Source organism: Astatotilapia calliptera, chromosome 7 (genome assembly GCF_964374335.1).
Source record: "Astatotilapia calliptera chromosome 7, fAstCal68.1, whole genome shotgun sequence".
Classification (NCBI taxonomy): Eukaryota; Metazoa; Chordata; class Actinopteri; order Cichliformes; family Cichlidae; genus Astatotilapia; species Astatotilapia calliptera.
The window spans coordinates 59,732,417-59,757,393 of record NC_137428.1 but is presented as its reverse complement, the minus strand read 5'-3'; the positions used below and the strand labels follow the sequence as shown (position 1 = coordinate 59,757,393).

Genomic DNA, 24,977 nt, shown 5'->3' with positions numbered 1-24,977 from the left:
GTAATTAATGAAGTGACCCCAGAGGTCATGGCTCCATTCACCAAACGCCTTCCACACTTGGCCGTGTTACGCACACACGGTTGCACATCAAAAGCCTCCCAAGCCAGACGCACACCGCAGCCGAACATACACCCTGGAATATGAAACACGCATGTAACAAGCAGACACCCTCGCATACCACAACATTCACAAAATGGCTTCTCTCGGCTACACCAAAAGGATGAGACCAGAGCGTGCACCAAAGCAGACTTTATTTAGCTCAGTGGAGTACGGGGAGGGAAAGGAAGAGAAACACACACCAGCACAACTGGGGTAGGGAGAGTATAGAGACACACTAAACCACTGGAGCAGGACATAAGGACAGGTGCACATCACAGGTATCTTTTTGGTCATCACTATGGCAACAACATATCCAGGAAAAAAAATGAAAAGAACTGTTTTACCTACAGTAAGGATAACAGAGTCTCTTCACCATAGAGTACTCCAATATGTACATCTTACAGTCACTAAGATCAAGAGAATACGAGAGAAATTAAATCTGAAAATAATCAGTATATTTTAAAAAAAAACTGCCTTTGTGGTATTTGGAATGCACATTTCTGTACAGAAGAAAGCTCATTGGTATTGTCGTAAACATTGGTTAGTTAAGAACGAAACATGACAGAGTTAGTCAGTCCACATCCTTTGGAAAGTCGGCTGTGATGTCAGTCTGAGTTTAGCAAAGCTGTTTAAGCTGGACAAACGGACAAGAGACATTGCAACACAGAAAGACATCAACCAGTAGAGGGTTTGGGGCTGAACTCCTTCAAAGAACTGCAGTATCTCCTTAAGCATTGAGAAGTAAATGCCCCCGGAGGGTTTCTCTCAGACTGGAAGCTTTAACAAAAAAAATAGAAAAGAAAAAAAAAATTCTGATATTACGAAAGCCATTTCTGTTTTCTGAGAAAGGGTAATTATTATGATACTGTAAAAAAAAAAAAAAAAACTTGATGGAATTGAGCCCCACATATCCATTTGTTTCTGAACAGAATAAAAGAGGAGCAGTTTATCAACAGCATCACAGGTATCATTACAGTTTGTAGTCATTAAAGCCTAGTGGTAAAGCGATCAGAGCATGCATCTTTCTACAGTATCGTTAGAAACTACAGTACATTAGCAGCAAACTGGACATCCTTAAGGGCTGAAGTTCAACACTATGGTATAAAAGAAAAATAAACTGCAACATTTCTCAAGAGAAGTAAAACTCTTCAACCGCTATTTTACAGACTGCCATGGCTCTAGTTTGGGGTTTTGGTTACAGTCTCCAGTGTGCTTATGAGAGGCAGAAAACAGTAGCTTAGATACAGGGACTCCTTCCTTCTTTAAAAACAGCAATACATCGTCAAGTAAACAGTAGCGCTTATTTTTTTGTAGGTCATATGGTTAAAGTATTATCACGTCTTTGGATTTTTGTCTTAAAGCATTAATTATTGTTTAGCTATTATTGTTATATTATCATTATTACAGATAGAATAAGGACTGGTTGCAAATGAACAGAGGAAGAAAGGTAGTGAGAAAAAGCGGAAAGTGGGTAGGTGGGGAGGGAGAAAAGGAGGGAAAATAAATTAAGTGTACAAAAATAACATCAATAACATCCGAAGTTTTTTCTCAGCTTTGCGCAGTAGCTCTCTTTCTGTAAGTGGAAAAGAGAGCTATGTCTCAAACATCCAATGAAGTCTCGAGTCAACCATACAAAAGCTAAATACTGTACATTTACCCCTCACGCTATTAAACACTTTAGTTTCAATAAGGTTCTTTTTTTTGTAACAATCTATTACTCAGAGGTGAAAAGCTCAGATCTTTGAAATACAGAGATGTTTTTTTTCTTCTTTTTTTTTAAAGATATCCTTTAATACTTAGTCCATGGTTAAACCGTGTCTCTTCTGTTTTAAAAACAGAAAAGTCCAGTATTAAGATCACATTTGAAGCAGAGCCATGTTGAGCTGTTGACCTGAGCATAGAAAGCTTTACATTAATCACATAACATTGGTAAGCCATTGGTATATTCAAATAGAACGGAAAGGCAGTAAGTCACCTCGCCTGAACATATCAAAGCTGTCATAATCTTTTCATAATCATGACACTATTATATCGAAGCAAGACAGTTTATCTCAATCCATAAGATTTATATTAAGAAACTATGACTAAACACACACAACGTAAATTCGAGTTTGGTTAAAGTTTTCATATACAGTTTAATGGTTGAGTGCTATAAAAAAATAGTTTGTCCCTTTTGGGACAAACTGGCCTTTACTTTCTGTGCTATTTGGGCTGTTATCCACTAAAGGAACATAGAAGGAGTACATGTACAACAGAAGACTCATCATTGGCTTTTGGAGGGTGAAGCTGCATTCTAGCACCGGGTCAGTCTATTGGTACTCGGCTTACCTATGCCAGCTGCAGATCTCACCCCTTCACCGTACAGACGTCAGCTCTGCAGTTTGTTATTGAAAACAAACGTGTTCAAACGAAATCCACAGACATGTAAAATTTTGGTTATGAGCTTTGGAATCTGAGTCAGTCTTTACAAAAGCTCTATGCTAATATCCCTGTGTATTTCAAGGATACAATTCAGTTTTTTTTTTTCCTCTTCTTTTTCTTCTTCCACTTCTAACCGTTTTTTCTTCAAGTTTATTTTTTGGAGCTCTCTATTTACACTAAAATCTCTTTGACATTTTTTTGTTCCAGCCTCGTACAGACTGGCACTACATGCTACACAGCTAGTCATCTAGCACTGGTCTGGTGGAGGGCCCACTGTGAGTCTGTCGTGCAGACTGAGAGGTAGACTGCAGGTCTAGCTGGGCAGTGAGGTCACATACTTTGAGAATGCTCTTTGGCCTCTGTGGCATCTGGTTGGTTTTTATCAAGGTGGAGTTTGGTTGTAGTAAGGTGTCTGACTGAATAAGGAGAGAAGCTCTTTTTAGAAAGAACAGACTTGGGCAAGAGTTGAAGGAAAAAATGAAGACTGGAAAGCTGTGGTTGACAGGACGTGGTTTGTGCTCTCTCCTACTTTTGGCTGAGAGAGTTTGTCTTTGGGCCACTGCAACTCGGCTTCTTTGGGGCGTTCGTGTTAGAGGGATGGCAGCAACTGGACATGGTGTTTGTTTGGAGTAAGATGGCAACTGCAGGAGGGGTTTTGGTGCGAACGTAGTTGAAGGAAGCAGTCCGCCTCTCTAAGCTCTGTCTCTCTCCCCTGTTCCCGCCGAGAGCTCAGCATTCTCCCTCTCAGCAGAGTCAGAGCTCAGGCTCCTGGCCCTCTTCTCCTTAGCTCTGGCATTTTGGAACCAAACCTTCAAAGAATATTTAAACAAAACAAATGTCAACAATCATCAAATATCATTTTAAAGATTTTTCCTCTTTTTTTTTTTTTTTTTTTAATCTTAAATACTTAAAAACAATTACCTGCACCACACGGTGAGGCAGACCCAGTTCCTGGCCCAGTGTCTCACACTCTTGTCGGTTGGGTGTGCGATGGCTTCTGTAAAAGTCTTTCAGCTGGAGTAACTGGAAGTGGCTCATCTGTGTCCTTTGGCGCTGCTGTTGTTGATGGTGCTGCTGCTGCAAAGTTTGTGTCTCACCCCAGTCTGAGCTTGGACCCACAGATCCTTCAGGACTAAGAGACCCTTGGTCAGCCATACTGGAACCCTCCTCACACGGGTATTCCTCATCATCTTCCTCATAGTCATCATCCTCCTCGGGGTTGTTTAGATGAGTGGTTGAAGGCAAAGTAGTTAGGGGTAACTTCATACTTGACTCTCGGTTGCTGATGACATGGCCGTGGTTTGGGATTGGGCTGGAGGATATCGATGGACCTGGTCTGTCCATGACAGACATAGCCATCCCAGACTGCCCACTGGATCCATTGCTCATTGTTAAGTTGAAGCCTGCTCTTTCAGCCTCTGCCCAGTGGCGTGACCTCATGTGTGCATCTAGAGCACTTTTCACCTTGAAGAGAGCCCTGCAGAATGGGCATCGCAAGTGATTCAAACCCAAGCTGAAACTGGATCCTGGCCCCATTGACCGGAACTGCCCTTTTCTCTCTCTCGCTCTGGTATTCTGAAACCAAACCTGTGAAAGGAAGGAAGACATGTGCTTTAAAATTCAGCTGAACCAACACCACAAAATTATCATCACTGTCTTCTCATCTATTCAGTACCTGAACCACTCGTCTCGTGAGACCAACATCGCGTGCAATGCTTTCGAGGACTCCTCTGGTGGGGTTAGAATCCAAGCTGTAGCGCTGATACAACACTTCAAGTTGTTCTGGAGTGATGGTGGTTCTCTGACGTTTATCTCTTCTGTGCTCCTCCTCGACCTCTCTGCTGCCCCTTTGGCCCTCAAAACCGGTCTCTGATATATGCGCTGTACCCTGCTTTATGGTTGTCAGGGGATTTGTAAGTGTGTTACTAGAGTGATCAGAGAGTGTGTTCTTCATTTGTATGTTGTTTAAGTGCGAAATCATGGGAAGTGTGGGATTTGAGTGTATCTGGGAAAGCATTTGGCTCGCCATTAAGGGATGGTTGGGGTGAAGCATCATATAAGGCATGGTTCGGTCTGTGAAGCTGGAGTGGAGGAGTTGCACCTGGGATTGAGCTGCTAGGAGGTGTCTGGTCTGATGTTCCTGCCACAGCTGGAATGATGGCAAGGATGCTGGACAAAGATTGCACTGGAATTGAGCCTGGGTTTGGAGCTGGGTTTGCTGATGGGTTTCAGTGGATGGGCAAGCTGCAGTATCATTGTGACTTGTTTCAGACTCTAGAGCAGAAGGGAGGCTGGGTGATGTCTCAGGAGCCTTTTCAACAGCTTGATCTGAAGGAGGGTTGTGTGTATTCACTTGGTCTGGATGAGATGTAGTGTGTACTGTTTTCTGTAAAGAGGAAGTAGCAAGAGGCTGGGATCTTTCTAGAGTACCTTCTGTTGGCAATTTGGTCTCAGGTTGTAGAGAAAACCCTGTTTTCATGGCTGGAATAGTTTCTTTAAGCTGGATTTCTGCATCTGAAATTCTTTTTTCAGTATTATCAGGAGCTGCGTTTATGTTAGTTCGAGGTGAACTTATTTTATCTTCTTGCTTCTTTTGAGCAGGTGTCGGCTCACCTTTGGCCACAGGATGCTCACTTTCTGTGCAGTGAGTAGAAGAATCAAGGGCAGGTGAGTCAGGTTGGGTGTAATACTCATACGTCAGATCCATGGAGTTTTCATTCTGAGAGTCACCTTGTCCTTCATCCTCACAGCTATTATCCTGATTATTATCATCATTCTGATAGCAGCCATTTCGCTGCTTGTGTATGTTGTCAAGCTTCACCTCTAATCCATCATCAGTGCCTCGGTCTTGATTTTTGCGGGCTCTCTGCCTGGCATTTTGGAACCACACAACAATGACCCTGTTAGGGAGAGATAACAGAGCAGACAACCTGTCATATTCTTCCTCTCTGGGGTAGGGAGTGGCCTCAAACACCCCCTGCAGGGTTTCCAGCTGCTGCTCCGTAAAGCGGGTTCGTGAAGAGCGTCGGCCCCTATGGTGTTCTCCTCTATGCAGGTCTGTTGTCTGAGGCTGTGGGGAAGCGTTGTGTGGGAACCCAGGGGACAGTGAACATGGGGAAAGCGCCAAAGACTGGTTTTGTGCTATATCCTCTCTGGAGTCCTCCAGGGCTGTGGTTGGGGGATTATTAAAATTATAAGGAGAATCCTTGTCTCGCTGGCGCTCTTTAAATAAGGTGTTGCGGAACCAGTGTTTGATGACTTTGTGAGGCAGACCGGACGAAGCAGACATCTTGTTGATCTCTTCATCATTAGGGAGACTGTTAATATTGAAGTGTTTCTTTAGAACAGCTAGTTGTTCTTCAGAGATGCGTGTTCGGGTTCTCTTCCCCTGCTGCTGTTCAGGTATTGTTGGGCTGACTTGACTTTGCTGTCCTGCTTGGATAGGGCTGGGTTGGGATGGTTGGCCAAGCAATGCAGGATTGAGCTGTGGAGGCTGACCTAACAAAGCTGGGCTCAGCTGTGACTGCTGAGCTAACAAAGCTGGGCTAAGCTGTGGTTGTTGCCCCAGCAGTGCAGGGTTAAGCTGAGACTGGTAGAGTTTTGCCAGCTCAGGGTTTACACTCGAGTCTAACCAAGGCTGGGGCTGAAGAGCCACAGACTGCATCACAACAGGAGGGAGGAGCGGTAGCTCCATGGGAAAAGGAATTGGTGGTAGAGGAAGCTTTGGTAGGGGTAGTGGTGGTATAGAAAGTTGAGGCAAGGAAAGAGGGAGCATAGGTATTTTGGGTAAGGGAAGAGGTAAAGGGGGAGTGTTCTGGGAAATAGGGGCAGCAGGTGTGGTTGAGATCTGGATGGGTGTCTCGTGCTGTGAAAAATCTAGAGGTTGACCAGGAGAAGCAGGAGAAGCTGAAGGGGCAGTTACTGTTAGGTCTGAAGCTGTAGAATCTGCTTTATTCATGGCTTCTGAACCTGGTGAAGATTCAAGGGTTTTAACTTGAGCCTTCATTGGTTCTGGTGCTTGTTCTGATTCTGAGCATGCAGCTGAAGCAGGAGCTGGAGCTGGAGGTGGAACTGAATCCTCTTCAGATTTAGGTTGTGTAAGTGGGTACATCTGGTCATACTGAAGCCTGTATTCTCTGGAAAACCTCTCCAGGACAGCAGTGGGGAACAGCATTCTGTGAATATACTCCTGGTGGCTTTTTAAAATCAATGCATCTGAAAAGAACTTGCCACAGTCTCTACACTTCTTCCCTCTTTCACAGCATTTCTTCTCTTTATTAGTCGATTCTTTGCCTCTGTCCTCACTTTTCTCTTCTGTCAACCTTTCTATGTTTCCATTGCCTTCCACTCCTTTATCACAGCGCTCAATCTTTCCAGCCTGTAGTTTACAAAATAGATCTCTTTCCTCTTCTGAGCATACTTCGATCTTGTTTATATCAGAAAACTCTTGCTTATCTGGTATTTTTTGAGTGGCTGTCTGCTGCTGGTGCTTGTGTCTACTCTGTATATACTGCAGTGCTAACTCATAGCCATAACTCTGCAGAAGGGCTCTGAGAGGCTCCCCATTCACAGCAGCATAGGGCACTCTGGGAGGAGGACACTGCAATCCAAGTAGATGAAATGAGGAGGAAACGGCTTCCTCCTCCCGACTCTCATTTTTAACAACAGGAGCATGCATTTCTCGTTTTTCTTCCTCAAAACTAGAATTGCTGTTTTCTTTTTCTGTCTGGTTAGTAGGGGGGTCACTGCAGACTGCATCAACCTTTGCTTCACACTGTGAAAGATCCTTTGGTTGGGTATTAACTGAACTTGAACTTTGTTTCTGGGTTTGTTTCTCATCTGTTTGAGTCTCCCTTTTAGCCTCTGTCTTAACCTGCTCTTTCAGGATAGAGCTGGCAGATATCAAGTGGCTACATTCTGGGCTACTAACAATGAACTCTGGGTTGAGCTTCATTTCTCCAGACATGTAAAAGGGCAGAAGAAGTTGCTGCTGAAGAGAAAGCAAATTGTCTGGGGTCAGGGAGAAGTGTTGTTTAAGGAGATTCTCTGGCCCTAAGGGAAGGTGCTGCATAACTTGAGACTGGAGCAAAGCTGTGTGCTGCTGTAACTGAGCTTGGACCTGTGCCTGGGCTATCTGCTGCTGTTGTATTAGCATTAGCTGGTTTCTTGAAGCTAGAAGATCTGACACTCGCTTTTTAGCCTGCGGGCTCTCTGTTGGGTTGGACAGGATCGGCTGGGCGTCAGCTACTAAGCCAGAACCAGCTAATGAAGAATTTGACGAGCTCATGCCATCTGGCCTCTTTGTGAAAGGCAAACTCTTCAGTGTTTCTTCTCTAGTGGTAGCGGCCTGAGTAGCTGTAGTGGGGACAGACTGTGGAACAGCTACAGTAGATGCAGGCGTCTGTGATGTGGGATTCTGAGCGGCACGCGCTCTAGTCTGATGAAGGACTGATCGAAGGTGTATATCCAGTGTGGAACTCTGGCTATAGCCCACTCCACACAATCGGCAGCGGTATGGTCTAGGATCTGGGCCGCGGGGAGCCTCTGGAGCAGCAACACTAGTGCCAGTTTCCTGCAGGGCTCGTCTGGCCCGGTGGAGATGGGACACGGAGTTATAATGGACCAGAAGGATCGTTTTCTGAGTAAAAGATTCAGAACATGTGGTGCACTTATAGGGCCTGGATGGATCCAGATAACGGTCCATTGTGGGGTTAGAGCTCTTTTTGACAAGAGAGCTGGAACCAAGTTCTGATAAGATCTCCTCATGTGGCCCTTTCTCTGGCTCAGTTAAATCCTCCTCACCTCCATCCACTTCAGAAACCATGCCTTTCTCCTTATTTTTAACATCTTTTTGTTCATCTTTTCCCTCCATGCTTATTGCTCCTTCATCTATGTCTTCATCCTCTCCCTCTCCTGCTTCTTGACCCACTTGGGGTGATAAACTAAAATCTTGTTGAGCTGAATTCTTGTTATTCTCCGTGTATTGCACAGTATGAGGTGGCCATAGCGTATTCTGTCCCTGTGTGCTGTCCAGCTGTGAGTGCGTGTTCTGCATGTGTCTCTGCAAGGCCTCCTGACTGCGGCATTGTCTAGAACAGAGGGGGCACTCTGTCGCCGCCCTCATGGCATGGTACTGCCAATGCAGCTGGAGCTTCTCCTGAGTGGGGAACGCCAAGCTGCACCTGCTGCAACGGAACCGGTAACCATGACGATCAGAAAGGGGAGGGGGGTCACCGGGTGGTGAGGTGGGAGGCGAGGATGGGGGGATCTGAGTCGGGGATTGGGGAGCCAATCTGCCATTGGAAGGGTGAGTGGTGTTGTCTTCTAGGGGTGGGGTGAGAAGAGCTGTGACATCTTTGGGTGCGGCTACGTCTCCCTCAGTGCTCTCCACTGAAATGCCTATAAAATGTACAGATATAATGGCTGTGAGCAGGGCAAATAAAAGTAGCATGGTGTGCTATTGTTGCTTCTTTAATTAGTAAACTGGTATCAGTTTGGCACTTTACACCAACCTTTGTTTTTCTGAGAATTGGTTGAAGCGCAGGAATCTGCAGCATGGGAGCTATTTGCATTGCTATTCTTGGTGGTTTTATTTTTCTGAATATCATCTGTGAGAGAATCTGCCTGTAGTTCTGTCTCCAGCTGAGGCTGCGGTTGTTCCATGGGTGTTGCGACCTGGAAGAAAGAAAATGTAACGGGCTGTCAGTTTTGGTCTTTTTTTTTTTTTCCTTTGTTAAATTTTCTCACTAAGGTTTGTTTCACCAATTCGGAATAAAAGAAAGCTGGGGTATTCCCAGTGTTTTCCTAATCCTACATTATGAATAAAACATGCTTAATTGTAGAGGATAATAGCAAGCAAATCTCAAGATGTATAAACACAGAGTGCCTGCACTCCCCTTACTGATATCATAAAACATTAAAGTGTATCGTTACATCTTGCACCTGCCTGCACAGCAGTCTAAGCAGCAAGGCACATCAATTTCTTAATAAGTATACATGGTTGAGATATGTGGGTCTGCCCTTCAGTTCATGCGACGCCCTCCAACATGCCCCAAGGGTTTAATAAAACTTTACTGAGCTGAATAATGAATTTATTTAAAATCATTCTTCATATAGAAAACCTCCGTCCCCACAGCTTCAAGCAATAAGAGCAAATACTATATCTACCCGAACAGCTAGCCACCCAAAGGAAAGGACAGACAGCTAAAGATGAGATTTACATGACAAGAGTTTTCTCTGCATAACAGCTTCATAAGAGCAAAAGGGAAGAACAACTGCACACACACACACATGCACGCGCGCGCACACACACACACTGCAGAGAAAACTGAAGGTCAGGCTTAATCTAGAGAGCGTAATTGGAAAGCAAGGTACATAATGGCCATCATCACCTCAGTCTGAATTAATGAACCTCAATTACTATCAGAGAGAGTGAGGGAGGGGTAGGGGGGAAGGAAGGAGGGAGGACTAGGGGGAGACTAAGGGGTGTAGGATTTGAAAAAGAGCGAGCAGGGAGAGGGAGGGAGGAAGTATGGGGCAATGAACAAAAAAAAAAACTGCTTTGGAGAAAGACAGTGAGTGAGGGAGGGGTAACGCATAAGAAATTGAGAGAGAGCTTGGGAGAGACAGAAAGGGAGGGGCAACGCCAGAAATTGCAGAATAGGAATGATAGGAGTAGCTGGAGGGGGGAGGGAGGGAGGGCAGCAGAGGGGAAAAAGGGTGAAAAGCAGTCAGTGAAGTGGAGGGAAGAGAGCAAGAGACAAAGGCCACTTAGCATACAGGCCAAGGAGATGGCGGATGGTGATGTGGATAGATGACCGGTCATTGTTAGTTGGAGAGACACAGTAAAAAGCAGGGGGGCCCCTTTTTAGCTTGACTGCACTTCTGGTAATAGAGGGCTACTTAAACATGCATTATAGAAAGACTGGCTTTTCCCTCACTCACTCAGTCAAACCCTCTCTCTTCCACTCTAAGAGACGCGCATACACATACACACAGAATGCACGGCTGCATCAAAGATGATAGCGGGGAGCTACTTAAACATGCATTAAAAAAAAAGCGTTGCCTTTCTCTCTGGTGCCTTCTTAATGGAATTGTCTCCCTACATTTCACTCTGCCCCATCCCCCATCGCTTGCCCTCACATTTTCTTTTGCTTCCCGACAAACGCAAATACAGCAAATACACAGTTGCATGCACTTACTGTGCTGATGAGCTTGTCTACACAGTCCTGCGCCACACTGTGCACATGTGTGAGGTGCTGTCGAAGTTGGGTGTATGGGAGTTTAACCTGGCACAAAGGGCACTGGACAGTCTGAAAGAGAGGAAAGGGAAGGGAGAAAAATATAGAAGGGAGAGAAGTGTGAATCTGAAGGTGGCACAGATCACGCAAGGAAATGCGCGGGCTTTTAATTTGTTATGTCCAGCGGTACATTCTGTATTCACTTATTCATATTTGAATAATTTAAAAGTGTGTCACCTGCTGGTTCTCATTTTGCTGGTGTGTTCTAGGGCGTTTGGTTAAGATGGTGTTTTCCATTTCCGTGCATCCAGATGACGGACGCTTGACTGAGGGCACTGACTCCTTCTTTTCTCCTTCCTCCACTCTATTTTTTTCTAAAAGTAAAAATGAATATGAATATAATTACAACAAAATACATTGTCATACTAGCATCATGTTTAACAATTAGTATGCTGTAGAACTGATGTAAGCAGCAATACCTGTCTCTGCAGAAATCTTCTTTGCCCCCAAGTTACATGTGTCTTTGGTTGTGTCCAAAGGACCAGAGCAGGACTCGCTGGAAGTTTCCATATCTTCACTGAGCTCTCCTGGGAGACAACAAGACAAGTAATTATGTCCTACAAACACAGTGCTTCATACTTTATGTTCCTGCAAACTATCAAGCTAATTGTAGTTTATATTATTCGCTAGGTAACATCATTCAAAAAGAGCAATTTCAGTGGGGCACACTTCATTCTTCTTGCTTGCCTCCATACACTATTGATCAAGTATTGATTCTACATTAGATTCTCCTCAGAGGTGGAGTAAGGGTAATATGGACTTACAACACATCGGTTCATCTCAATAAGTCTTAATCTACACAGAGGCAAATCATCGGATAGATTAAATTTACAAATAAAGTGTTGGACTAGTCATTTTAGGTGCGCACTCCAGACAGCATATTACTGTTTTATCTTGCATGTGGCTGCAGAGTAGGAGCTAGCCTCTGCCTCCCACAGTTCTCGTCCTGGGGATTTGTATTGGTCCATTGATTAGCAGGTGCTAGTTAGCTGTTGTCAGGGGTGATTGGGGATATAACAAGGATGTGTATCGACTAATCACTTTGCTTGATCAATATCTCAGCAAAAGCCATTACTCATTTTCTCGCTCTTTTCATCTTAATCCCGAGTCCGCTCTCCGTTGTCAGCAACCACATGAAACATGAATTAGAATACACCCACACACAGTTCATATTCTCACCCGTGACACCATCAGGGCTCTTCCTAATGGTAAAAATGGCTGCCAGCTCCTCTCCACCCATTGGCTGCAGCTGTAGTAGCCCTTCCCGCTGTTGATGGGTTGGGGTTTGACTGTGTTTCAGTACTTGGAGTTTAGAAGAGGAGGAGTGGTTGCATAGAAGACAATGGAACAGCCACGAACCTCCATCGACTTCACCATCATACTGCTGCAGGAACTAATAACATAGTGAAAAGGAGACAAAGCAAAACAATATTATGAGCTCGCAAAGGTTCCTCAATCTTTTTTAATAACATTACACTTTATACTTAAAGTGTAGCTTGCCATTCCTAAGACGCAAGGGTTTTTGTTCTGGAGTATGACAAGGTGTGGTTTTGTGTACTTACTCTGTAAACCCGGACGCTCGCCTCGTGGTGTGAACTGAGGGAATGCCCTCTGAGCTTCTCCAAGCTGCTGGTCACGTAGTCACACAAGTTGCACCTCAGCTGGATGGGGTTGCCCTTAGCAATGAGGGCAGCCCCCTCCTGACCCCTGTCTCCCCCCTCCTGGAGGTGAGCAGCAAGCTGGTAACGGGTGCGGTGTCTGTCGGTCTGACAGTGTAAGGAGAAGTTAGCCCTCAGCGGGGTGGTGTAACCACACAGCCTGCAGTGGCAACCACCGGCAACTAGGGAGCACCACTCAGACTGGGGCAAGGAACGGGGAGCATTCAGGTGCTGCTCCACAGACTCTAAGCTGTCGGACGAAAAGCAGGAGCAGACAAGGCATTGGAAGACACCCTGGGAAAGGGGTCCAGTGGGGGACAGAGATGGAGCTGGAGGGGGAGACGGGGAAGGGGAGGGAGATGGAGTCAGTGTAGACCCAAGGGTAACTGGCTGTTCTGCGACTTGTTGACTGGTCAGCCGCATGTTCAGTGAAAGCTCGGCACCTGCGGCAGAGAGAAAGCACAAATTACAATTTACACATTTTGAAACTTCAATGCTGGATAACAGTGACAGTTGTGACACATCACTCACCTGTGTTTTGCAGGTGTTTAAGCTGTGGGGCAAGGCTCCTGCAGTGAGACAGATAGTAACCTCTCTGGAGCCGTAGCATGTTATGTGTGTGTTTCTCGCTGGTGGTGTGTATGCGCAGGTTGCGGGCAATGCTGGTCTCATAGTCGCACACGTCGCATCGCCACCGCTTACCATGAGAGTGGGAGTGTGCAGGTGGAGTGAGCTTGGCAGGCTGGGTAGTAGGTGTGGGGATAGAGAGTGTCAGCTTGCTGTATGGCTGCTCATCCACTTCGTGACCATTGGAGGAGCTGCTGCTGTTAGTAATATGAGAAGTGTGCATGTGGCCGTTCAAGTTTCCCCCATTTTGAACATTATTAAGGTGTTTGTCTGACTGCATGTGTATGCTGAGGTTGCCTTTCGATGAGGTAGCATAGTCACACACCTCACAGCGGTAGGGTTTGTAGCCGCAGGCGTAGGTTTCACCCCGGGCTAAACGCGGATGGGGTTTCCCCGACCTGCAGTATACACACACACCTCGTGTTGAACCACCACACACACACTTTCCCTCAGATGTGCCACACACACACTGGCCTCCTGTCTCTGGATGTTTTTCCTTCATGTGGACTTGCAGCGTATGCTGAGACTTGTAGTGCCAGTTACATTTGGGGCATTTCAGGGTTTTGCAGGAATTACGTGAGTGCATTATAGTCATGTGACCAGTCAGTGAAGTAGGAGAGAGGTCTTGGTTGTGGTTTTTAAGGACAGCTTCTTTCTGTTCTCTTTCTTTGTCTCTCTCATCATCCACCTCGGTGTCTAGCTGGCTGTCATTTGGTTCTGGAGCTTTGGCACCATCTCCATTGGAAATGGAAGAATGAGGAACCCCTGCCAGACCATCATCCTCAGCAGGTGTACTGGCAGGCTCTGTACCTGCCAGTGGAAAAGCCAGAGAAGACTGCTGGGATCTAAAGCTCTGAGGAAACCCAGAAATCCAGCCCTGATTTCCCTTAATGTCTTTTACCTCTGTCTCGCTCAGCACGGCAGAAGAGGAGGACGGACAACTGAAGTGCTTTGGAGAAATGGGAAAAAAGGGGGAGGGCTTTGGAGAGGGGGAAGGAGTGGGAGAGGGCTTTGGAGAGGCGGCTATTTTGCTGTCGAGTGTGCCACTGGCCTTTGCAGTGCTGGAAGAAGAGCTGTGCTGGCTCTGTTGAGGTAATAAAGAACATTTGGATTTGGTTTGGCTTTGGTTTGAGATGGCCTCCTCCTCTTCCTTCTCCTCCTTTCTGCCTCTTCTGTTGAGGGCTGCTGGGAGGCCCCCTGTAACTGATGCCTCTCCTATACCTACAAGCACCTCCCCTTCTTCCTTGTTTTGCCCTGACAAATATCCCTCCCCGAAGTCTTCCTTCATCCCCTGCCTTTGACGCACTCCATTTTCCCGTGAATGTCGCCCTCCTTCTTTCTGCTCTCCTCCCTGGGTCTCTTCTCTAGCCTGGGACCGCTCTGTGCCCTCCTCCTCCTGCTGAGGCAGGGTCAGGGGCTCTTTGGTAGGGGCCATGGCTGAGGTATGAGAGGATGACCCCTGCTCAGGAATGACTGCCAGGGTCAGGAGAGGAAGAGATAAAGCCTGGGGACTGAGGTCAGCATCTCTCTCCTCTCCTCCCCCTCCATCCCCTCCTCCTCCCTCACCGCTGTCCATACCAGAGGCTACAGCTGCCACACATCATTACCCCACCTGTGTGTTTCAGTTACAGATGAAGAGAAGAAGAGAGCGGGACAGGCAGAGACAGAAGAGTGAAATAAAAAAAGAGAGGAGAAAATGAACAACATATGTCATGTAAATATTATTGCATAACAGTGGACGCATTGATTAGGGTCCCTGGATAGCATCTGTTCGATAGAGCCTTCACAGTGCGCAATCCAGAGGCTGGTTACCCAGGGGTTAGCGTTAGCCCTTAATGGGAAAATCAATAGCACAAGCGCTAAACTAGGTAGAGGAATGCGGGTAAAGGCTACGCAGGAGGTCTATAATATTCCTCAGGGGATAGGATTAAATAAAGAACTGAATGCTTCTGAGCTAAAGGGCTTCGTCTAAATTGCCACACTTAGATAAAAGCAGATAAAAGAACACATTTAAAAGCCTGTGTATCAGTCTCTGTATCTTCTGCTGCACACACTAGGACGCAAATAATATGAGGATACGGGATCATCGTCTAGCACACAAGCGAATTTTACACTGAGAACACACTTTGCACATTAAGCACAAAAACAAGAAGTGAACACAGCTAAATATGTACTTGAATCTCTTTCTTTTTTCTGATTTTAGATGCGTATTAATTCTAATTTGTGAAGAAAAAAAATTCTAATCTGTGGTCACTTTCGAAGCAGTTTTTACTTGTGGTGTTGCATTGCCGTGGATTTTATTTTGACTTATTCACAGTCTGGGTCTGTTATATTGCTTCCATCCCCTGTAAGCTCTGTTGCTACAGAAATACCCAGGCACATAAATACTAGAGGGTAATAAATAATAAATCCCTGCTTTTATTAAACTGAAGCTTTATTATTCATTTGTAATCCACAGCAGAGGCATGTCTGAAAAATGAATACTTCAAACAGTTTATTACAGCTTATTAAATCTACATATTTAAGACTTTACTTTTGTAATTATTACTTTGAAATAAAGCTAGTACTGGCCTATAACGTTCTATCATACTTTAAGATAAATTAATAAAATAAAAAAGAGCAATAAAATTTCACAATGAATCTAATTCACTTTATATAAAAACGTATCACTATAGATACTTCCTTAAAAATGGATAGGTTTTCTCCCCTCGTCAGTTTCTGAATGACAGATGAATGCCATCTAAGACAGATACATCTCTGTTAGCCTGCGTGTGTCCCACAATCTCATTACTGACCTTTTTTAATCAAGGAGAGACCTTAATCTACCCTTTCACCTTCTCCTTCAACCAACCAACCCCCTCTTCCTCCTCCTTAAACACCCCTTTTCTCTCTCTCATTCCTGTAGCCACCCCCTCCCCCTCTCTGCAGCTTTAAGATATATGGCTCATATCGGCACCCTGATAGTGCTTTAATGTACTGTGTTTATGTCACAGGCCACAGACCCTTGCCCACTGCTGCTGTCCACTGTCCTGCCAGAGAATGCTGAGGGACCAAGCAGGCCTGCCAGCAGCTGAGAACAGTCTCTAATCTGATAAAGATTTTCATTTACACTGCAATCAATAACCTGGGTCTATCGGCAATGTAACTATTTATACAAGCATTCCTGGCTCTTCATCGATCAAGTGCGGGAAGCCATCATTTAACAGTGTGTGTGTGTGTGTGTGTCTGTCTGTCTGTCTGTGCACATGTGTGTGCATCTCTGTCTGTTAATATGCCTGTACCTCTTTTTGTGCTGCTAATTGTGGTGATGTCAATTAAGCACACATGTAACACCTGAAATCCAACATGCACAGGCCTATTGCTGTAGTTGTGGCGCAACAGAAGTTGCAACATAAAAATCATGTGCAAATATACAACAAAAAGTGTATTCCCGGATTCCCTAGACTGGTGTGTGGGTGTGGGTGTGTGCACGAGTGTGTGCTTGTGTGTGTTACAAGGGAGAAGAGAGAGCAGGGGTGTGAGAAGGAGAGAGAAACAGGCAGAGAGAAGAGTTGTGAAGCAATACTTTAGGAAAATGCCTTTTGTCTGCCCGTGTGGGACCTGGATAAACACAGTTGGATATGGACAAATACTGATTTTTATACGTGAAGACTCGGTGGACCATAAGCCAACGACCTCCTCGCAGTCTCAAGGTAAAAGCACTGGTATTTTAGCATTAATCTGGGACCACAGTAGCCGGGCTGTTGGGAGAATACCGGAGGGGCAGTGGCTTGAATAGTTCACTCCCCGTCTCTGTGTTGTCAAGCCACTGACCAACCATCAGCTCCCACACTACTTCAGCCTTTGTTTACAGTGTATCCTAGCCCGATTCATCAAAAGCCGAGAGTGATCAGTAACCAGTAACAGGTGACCTAACGCACAAAAGCTCGATTTGTGAGAATTAGAGGCTACACTGACCAAACATCCCCTCCTCCCCACCGCCGAGTCGCGTCCCTCCAGCTCCCTTTAACATCGTAAACAAATGACACACTTACATTTCTGCAGCGACTCTGGTACAAAGCTCCGCACGCTGAATGTGTAGTAGTCCAGAAAACAATCGCGCAGAGAGTCCACTCATTCCTTATGAATGATCCTCTGCGTTTTTACGGAGCCAGGAAGAGAAAAAAATGGGGAGAGGGAGAGAGAGCAGCGGGGTCCAAGTTGTTACCAAACAACAGTGTAATTAAAGCTACATATAGGCTGTAGTAAACAGAAGATGGGGGGACGGAGGGGTTTGTGCGAGCTCCAGAGGTAGAATGAGTTCTGATCACTGTGGGAGGAAAAACACTTGGCTCTTTATTCCTGCTAATTAGTTTCCTTCAAAAAATGGCTGAGATTACGCCCAGTGCGCATGTGCGTAATTGCGCAGACACCGCTAATTAGCCCGTTTGGATCAATAGGATTCCGCGAGAGAGAAGCGAGAGGGAGGAAGGACGGAGGGAGGGGGGAGAGGCTGCCGGGGACGCAAGGAGAAGACGAGGAGAGGAAAATATTTTTTTAAAAGTATGAGATTACAGCCGAAACATTACATTTTATTCTATACTAGTGTGTCGCTGCTGGAAATTCCAATAGGCGTATCCATTTAGATGGATTCTAAGAAACAAATCCACCCATTTAAAATATCTAGAAAGGAAACAGTTTTGCAGAATTTTTTTTAAATATGTAATTCTACCAAAACACACATCGGAATGCTGTAAAGTATAAAAACGGCGAACTAAAATCCACATCAACAAAAAACATTTAATCCAGACGTTTTTTACGAATGTGCAAAAATGGAAAACCTGCCGCAAAACGCGACGCTGTCACTGTGCTTCACTGTGAAGACTGGTACAAACACACCAAAAGGCCCTCGAGGATTGTTTTAGAGATATCTTGTTGACATTTGTGCCTGATAAAGCACAGGTTAGACGCCCAAACGTATGCATGATGCCATGCGCCTAAATTACACTATTTTACTAAATCTGTTTGCGATCATTTGGCTCGTAAAAGTTAAAAACTGTGAAAAACTGAAGGCCTTGAAGAGATCTAAAATGTATACTTAGGTCAACAAAGAAAAAAAACTATTATATGGTTGGATATAGGCTGAGAAATAAGGTATTTCATCCTTTTCTTTTTTTGGATTGATCAGGTTAGTCGAAGCAGTGGACTCGAGTTTGGCACACTGGCTTGATGTTACTGGAAAGAAAAATTCTCTGGAAAAAGTCAAAAATATATATATTTAGGCTAAAGCTAAATTATTGTATCCATTGCTGTCACAGAATCACAGAAGACCTTTAGCCAAGCAGGGTTTTGTTTCCAGTCCGGCCGTCCATCCTCGCCACCGAAATCTATTGTTATGATAATACTATTGTGAATTTCACGCTGGATGTGCAATCTGTCGATCGTCCATATTTTAAAAGGTGAACACCGCATTTAAATTTAAGATCCATAGCATCTATTTTCTTCCCTTTTATTTCTTTTCTGAGCTTTGTTTGTCAGAGCTGATCTCGTCCTTATTTTACAATTGTACTTTTTTTTCCCCCCACAAACGTTAGTCTTCCTGCAAAAAAGTCCATATATAAAACAGTCTGTAGATTCTCATATTTGATTGAATTTCCACAGAAGCTTAAATGAATATAGGTTTCTGTCAGCTCACTGTTGCGTGAAGCAACCGCACTATTAGGTCATATCGGAATAGGAAAGTCATGAATATAAATTTTTTATAATTATTTTTTCTACCTGTGTTAGATTTAAGTGCACTGACATTTTATTTGTGATTCTCTTGGTTGTCCTCGATTGGTCACTTAAGACATTGCTAAAAAAATGGCCTTCGTTTGGTACATCTAGTAATTGTTTATGAAAATCTCGAAAACCTGAAAAAAGACGTGATAGTGTGTGTGTGTGTGTGTATATATATATATATATATATATATATATATATATATATATATATACATACACACAATAGAAATAATAAAAAAAAAAAACAGTGACAGATCTGTTGTGTGTGGTGTGCATCGTGGCCTCACAGCGTGAAGGTCCTGGGTTTGAATCCACCGACCTGCTGGGGCCTTTTTATGTGTGGTTTGCATGTTCCCCTCGTGTCTCCATGGTTAATAACATGCGTGTTAGGTTAACTGGTGATTCCAAATTGATCGCAGGTGTGAATTGTTGTGTCTTTATCTGTTGGCCCTGAATAGACTGGCGACCTGTCCAACGTGAAGTCCGCCTCTCACCCTATCACAGCTGGAATGAGCTCCAGCAAAATCGTGGATGGATCAGTTGTTTTAGTGCCAGCATGGATTTTCTGCAATTTGTTCGTGACAGTATACTATTTTATCATTTCATAACGTTAGGCCAGACATTGTGTGTGTGTGTGTGTGTGTGTGTGTGTGTGTGTGTGTGTGTGTGTGTGTGTGTGTGTGTGTGTGTGTGTGTGTGTGTGTGTGTGTGTGTGTGTGTGTGAGAGAGAGAGAGAGAGAGAGAGAGATAAAATGTTAATTGAAGCTTTTGCAATGTGGCTATATGCTGTTTGGAAATGTTTCTGTTTGCTCATACACATTCATGTTTTTACTGATTTTAGTTTGTCAGATGTTTGTTTCTTATAAATGTAACAGAGTAACCTGTAAGAACAAAACATACAAGGGAAATATGTTTCCCTGACATTTTCAGATACATAGCCCATTTGAATTTAGTCAAATTTCCCAAACCTTAGACTTGTGTAATGACTCCAAGGCCTTCAAATGATCTTTGTTATTACTGGTATTGCTTATCAATATAGATTTTCATTTGCATTGAATTTGCAAGTGTTTTTCATTAAAACAGAAAGGCGGGCGAACACATTTGATGTCTGTCTCGGTGTGAGGAGAACATGTCTGTATGCTTTTGGGCACAATCCACCTCAACAGCGATCCTCATCTAAAAGGTTTTTTTAAAATAGAAAAAAATAGAATATTTTTCCTCATCGGTTTGAACGTACGTCGATCCAGCACAGACGAAAGCAGCGCCGCTCTCTGTGACTGCCACTGAGTTCATTTCCATAGATATAAGTGTAGAGTTGTAATAATGTATTAAAGCTGGTGTGATTGTACATTCAAAATTCACACTCATCCCATCTTTTGCCTAAACACTCAAGTATGCACAGGCTGTAATGTTAAATGTGCCAAGCTTCCCATGCCCTCAGGTGTATGCCAGGGGTTTGTTGTTTTCACTGTAATATATAGTTAGCCCTTCCACCAATTTACCCTGTCAGTACTAATGGGGCAATTAACCATTGTGATACCCCCCAGGCAGAAGGAACAGCAAAAGCTCCACAACTCCAAACTTGTCTTTATGACATTTATATGACAAAATATGGGGGGAAGCTGGGGACCCATCTGACACCTTGGAGGGTCCTTAATGTCACTCCCTCACTTACCTCCGCCCCTTTCTGCCCCAGGGTATGGCACTGAGAAGGAAGTGTAATGCATCATGTATGGACAGGCTCGGGCCTCTTCCAAGAGAGAGGAAACTTTGTACTACATCCAAAGGCTCAGTGGGACAACACTGATTTAGTCCTTCACGCACTCTGTCCCGTACTGTGGGATTATAAATGTAAACTGCCTCATATGCAGACACACTTCCAGTCAACACACTCTGGCTTGACCTCACCTTTCACTCCTGCCTTTTTGGGTGTCTCTTTGTCTGCGCTCACATTCCCCCTGTCCTTCTTACATCCCCAAGGAGGCAATAACCTCCCTAGCAAGAGCTTCCCCTTGAGCCGTTGTCATAGTAACTAGTAGGCTGGTCGACATGACAACCCCTACCATGGTCCAGAGATAGATGATAGGCCAGAAACGGGGAGGGAGAAGGCACATGGGAGATTTGCACCCCCACCCCGCTTTAATTTGCTTTGCCTGATTTTGATTCAAAATCTTGTTGTTTTTTTCTCTCTAAGGGTGAGGTTCAGCCAGCTTCAGTCTCCTTTCCAGTTGCACAGGTATTTATAGACGGAAAACACTCTTGGTGCGTGAACAACTTTACTAAAAAGAGACTTGATCAGATTCATGAAACTTGGATGGATATTGTTGAGAAAAATTGTATTTCTCAGCAACTTACAAAAAACAAAAATTTAGGTTTCTGCTACAAAATGTTACAGTAATAAAATAGGCCTCACAATGAATTGTTAGTTTTGTATAACAGACCTGAACAAACTTAGTCATTTTCTTCCAGAGTAAATCAGTATAGATGATAAATGCAAACAAAAATTAAAAATAAGGATTTTGCAGGGGTGAAGTTTCTGTGCGATTAAATATAGTAGGCTATCTAATCCCCAGACTTCCTAAGATTCCCTAAATCTACTATTAATGCCCCAACACCAGCCGATGTGCCGACTTAAAACAAGTTAACAATTACTACACTTCTCTTAGTCGATGTTAACCTGGCTTTCAGTGGAAGAGGATTTGTGAAAAACAAAATTCAAAAATGTATTTACCCAAATAATGACCTAATATTGCTAATGTGTAAGGAGCTATTTGTCACTTATAGTTAATTGAGTAGATTTGCACAAATTTATTTCACATTTTTCTATTTTCTGCAGCTGTTTTGATAGTATATAGGCACAAGGAGTTAAAATGGAGGACTCTGTGAGAAAAAAGAAGTCCTCTTTAGACACCCTAAGTGGAATTATGAAACCCAACCAGCATCGATAATGCTGACCCTCAGCTGACCCTGATCTCTGACCCCAGAGCAGAGGGTAGCCAGGAAAAAGAGATTTTCCCATAGAGATCAATGAGTATCATTTTTCCCCCTTTTTGGCTATTAAATATTGTTATATATTTCAGGCACGTCAAATGTATTGTAGTTATCAAATACATATAATATTCATTATGATTATGTTACAACAAAATTAAATCCAGGTGAGCATTCTAAGGACAAAAATATACAAAAGAAGTCAGAGTCAACTGAATGGCAGATGTGTTAAAAACAACAACAACATTTCAGCTTTTAGGCTTCGTGGTTCCACTGGTGAGCATTTGTCCTTTTCCAACTGAGCACAGTCCGCAAATTAATATGGCTATTAGGTGCAGTTTCTGAGCATTTTTATATTTCTTACTTTAATCATATAAATGATTTTGGACAGCACACTTTCAGCTCGATGTTTGCTTCTGAAGTGTTTGTATTAGTATGCCTCCATTCACTTCTGCACAGTAACCTAAAAACACTGAGATGCTCATGTTTTTCCTGAGGGGTTGCAGCATTTGTTGATGTCACAAACCTCCAGTTTTTCATTTAGTTCTTAATATCACTCCACTTTTATTCTTAATTTAACTGTGTTTGTTTGTGTGGCTGTTTCTTTTATGTTTTTGAATATGTGTGAGATCTGAGTTTCTTTTCATTTTTTTATGCCCCTGTCTTTGACAGATGGATTTCCCCTTGGGGATCAATAAAATGTATCATCTTATTCCATCTCATCTCACCTGATCTCATCTCATCACCATGTCGACCATGGCCTCAAAACAGGAGGGCATTAATAACACTAATGGCAGATGGAGGTCATGAGTATGCCTACAGGTAGCCAATATTTAGATTCAGAGTTCTCAGCTGTTGGCAGAAGACACAGACAAACAGACAGATTTAAGTCCTGATCATTAAATTTCCAGTTCTCATTAAATAGCTCCGCTCTGAAATTTACCTGCAAAACTGAGCAACACCGCCCCTCGATGGACGGACTTGTAACTGAGCGCTACCCGGCAAAACACGCTGGAAAGGCTCTTCTCTGCCACCGTACATTCGCGGAAATTGTCAAAACATTACTAAGCCAGTGAGTAGCGGTTTAGCTCGATATATTTTCTTAATTAAACATAAATTATAACCTACAATATTTTTTTCATTACAGGAATTTCAGCATGGAAGACGAATGGGAAGAGGAGGTATGAAATGCCAAAAATTTACTAGTAGTTCCCATTCGATGTAGCCCCCTGAAGCTACCGCATTAGCTCAACTGCACATGAGGATACAGAGCCGTTTGATAGCGTAACATTTCCCAAGTGCTGGTTTAAGGGACAATCATCACACCAGATAATTTGACTTTTGTGTATTTTTGTATTTAATAATTAACACGAACACGTAAAGAAAAATAACTCTCAGGGGAGTCTGTTTTTCTAATGCACTTTTATGTTTTCTAAAGCATCAATAATTTTGCTCTGTTTAGGAGCAGATTGTTGTGGTGGAGCTCTCTGGTATAATCAACAATGACTTTCTGACCAAGAGTGGGGGCGCATGCAAGATACTGGTGAGTTTGAAGCATATTCTGTTGTACTGAGAAAAGAGAAACCTAATTGCTTCCAGTGTAGCTTCATAAATCTACTTTTCTCTTTTGTGTGTAAGGACATTGACAGCGACAGACCCATGATGCAAGTTGGACCGTATGTGTTTGCAGGAGAATATGAAGGTGAGAAATCTTGCAAAATGAAAAAGATTCAAACTGCTTGTACCTGCTGTGTTTGCATCCTGCGAGGATACTTATTCATGTTAATGTCCTTTCTTAGTTCCAAAGAGTCATTTCTAGTCTGATATCTGATTAACTATTACAGATTGTTTGTTCTGGAAATATAAGCCATTAATAGATGAGCATGTGGGTGCCGCTGGCTGATTGTCTGTGAAGTTTTTTGTTGTTTTTTAAATCTTTGTTATCTTTGCCTCTTTAAAGATGCTTTGGGAACTTGTGTGCTGTTTGAGGAGACACCAGGAAAAGGTACCAATTTACTACAACTTTTTCAGTGGTTTTACTTAAGTACTTAAGTTGGGTTTTTTTTTTTTTTTTATTTGTTTGTTTTTGTCTGCAGGAAAAGGAGTTGGTGGTCTAGATCTGAAGTACTTATGCCACACAGCGAAGAAACTGAAAATGCAACGAATCTTTCTCACAGAGAAGAAAGAGTGTGAAGCAAGCACAGGTCAGCCTGATTGCCCAAATTCAGTGCAGTGCAACATAGATGATCACGTCTAACATTGTTGATACAACTCTGTATACTTTTAGGAGTTAATCAGCACAACCTGCAGTTTTATCTGCAGTTTGATAAAGAATCAACTTTGGAAAATAAAATGCTAAAAACCCAAATATGTCTGTCTTACAGGAAGCTGTGATGGTGGGAAACAGATGGACACAACCTGTGAATCCAGTCAAGGAGAAAATGTTAACCTGCGCGACAAGACAGAAGAAGATGGGGACAATGCAGATTTGGATAACTCAGCAGTTGGCTGAGATATAGAGACTTTGCTGTGCCATAAGCTCCCATTGTTACATAAAACACTTTAATTTTTATGGCTCTGAGAGACTCTGTAAGAAAAACAAACTCATGCCAGTTAGATTACACTTCAGAGCTAACCAGGAGACATGTTTGAGTTACTGTTATTTTTACACAATGTGTAATTGTTGCCTTTTTTATACTAAGCCTCTATGTCGGCAAATGTCATGCATAAGTTGTTAAATATTTTATGCAAAACATGAATGTAGTTAAATCACACCCGAATAAAAAACAGAATTTGTCATAGGTTGTCATGTATATTAATTCTCATCATATCTTCATAGGATGGACATACAGATACTGGGTCAGCTTAGAATTTACAATAATGAAAATTCCTGAGCAAAGGAAGACAAAACAGGCAGTATAAATTGCTATTTCTCCAATGAGCTACATAAACATATAAAGAATTCAGAGGGGTATATGATTTAAAATATAATGGCTTTCATATTTCTGATCAAATCTACTATTTGGATGGCACTAAGAGTTGGAAGAGCACTGTTGCTTCACAGCAAGAAGGTCCTATGTTTGAATCTTTCTGCCTGTGTGGGTTCTAACCAGGTGCTCCGGTT

General features: G+C 43.4%; 2 protein-coding genes across 6 annotated transcripts; one reads left to right on the top strand and one right to left on the bottom strand.

The window, feature by feature from the left end:
- Positions 1–234: 234 nt before the first annotated feature.
- On the bottom strand, positions 235–17,488 carry LOC113026864 (zinc finger homeobox protein 3-like). Its single transcript, XM_026176084.2, has 11 exons — positions 17,140–17,488; positions 13,010–14,717; positions 12,383–12,921; positions 12,000–12,213; positions 11,240–11,347; positions 10,998–11,134; positions 10,722–10,832; positions 9,033–9,195; positions 4,196–8,919; positions 3,442–4,107; positions 235–3,329 (listed from the first exon to the last, which is right to left on the bottom strand). The coding sequence occupies exons 2-11, from the start codon at positions 14,679–14,681 to the stop codon at positions 3,213–3,215; spliced, it is 8,451 nt and encodes a 2,816-aa protein (XP_026031869.1). The 5' UTR covers positions 14,682–14,717; positions 17,140–17,488; the 3' UTR covers positions 235–3,212.
- gtf3c6 (general transcription factor IIIC, polypeptide 6, alpha) lies at positions 16,607–24,652 on the top strand. Of its 5 annotated transcripts, XM_026176086.2 has the most exons (10): positions 16,633–16,797; positions 21,060–21,101; positions 22,526–22,675; positions 22,779–22,925; positions 23,001–23,034; positions 23,316–23,396; positions 23,492–23,555; positions 23,814–23,858; positions 23,950–24,057; positions 24,238–24,652. In XM_026176086.2, exons 3-10 carry the CDS (start codon positions 22,644–22,646, stop codon positions 24,363–24,365), a joined length of 639 nt encoding a protein of 212 aa, XP_026031871.1. In that variant the 5' UTR covers positions 16,633–16,797; positions 21,060–21,101; positions 22,526–22,643; the 3' UTR covers positions 24,366–24,652. The 5 variants fall into 5 exon arrangements, with proteins under 5 accessions (XP_026031872.1, XP_080160870.1, XP_026031871.1 ...); XM_080304744.1 differs by lacking the exons at positions 22,526–22,675; positions 22,779–22,925 and having other exon boundaries at positions 16,630–16,797; XM_080304743.1 differs by lacking the exons at positions 16,633–16,797; positions 22,526–22,675; positions 22,779–22,925 and adding an exon at positions 19,360–19,439.
- The last annotated feature ends 325 nt before the right edge of the window (positions 24,653–24,977 follow it).

Excerpts from the sequence above, each read along its gene's own strand:
- gtf3c6 (XM_026176086.2), top strand. The coding sequence starts at position 22,644 with ATGGCAGATGGAGGTCATGAGTATGCCTACAG. Across the intron at positions 22,676-22,778 it reads GGTCATGAGTATGCCTACAG|CTCCGCTCTGAAATTTACCT; the intron begins GTAGCCAATATT and ends CTCATTAAATAG. Across the intron at positions 23,556-23,813 it reads GTTTGCAGGAGAATATGAAG|ATGCTTTGGGAACTTGTGTG; the intron begins GTGAGAAATCTT and ends GCCTCTTTAAAG.
- LOC113026864 (XM_026176084.2), bottom strand. The coding sequence starts at position 14,681 with ATGGACAGCGGTGAGGGAGGAGGAGGGGATGGAGGGGGAGGAGAGGAG. Across the intron at positions 11,135-11,239 it reads GAAGATTTCTGCAGAGACAG|AAAAAAATAGAGTGGAGGAA; the intron begins GTATTGCTGCTT and ends TTTTACTTTTAG. Across the intron at positions 10,833-10,997 it reads AGCAAAATGAGAACCAGCAG|ACTGTCCAGTGCCCTTTGTG; the intron begins GTGACACACTTT and ends CCTCTCTTTCAG.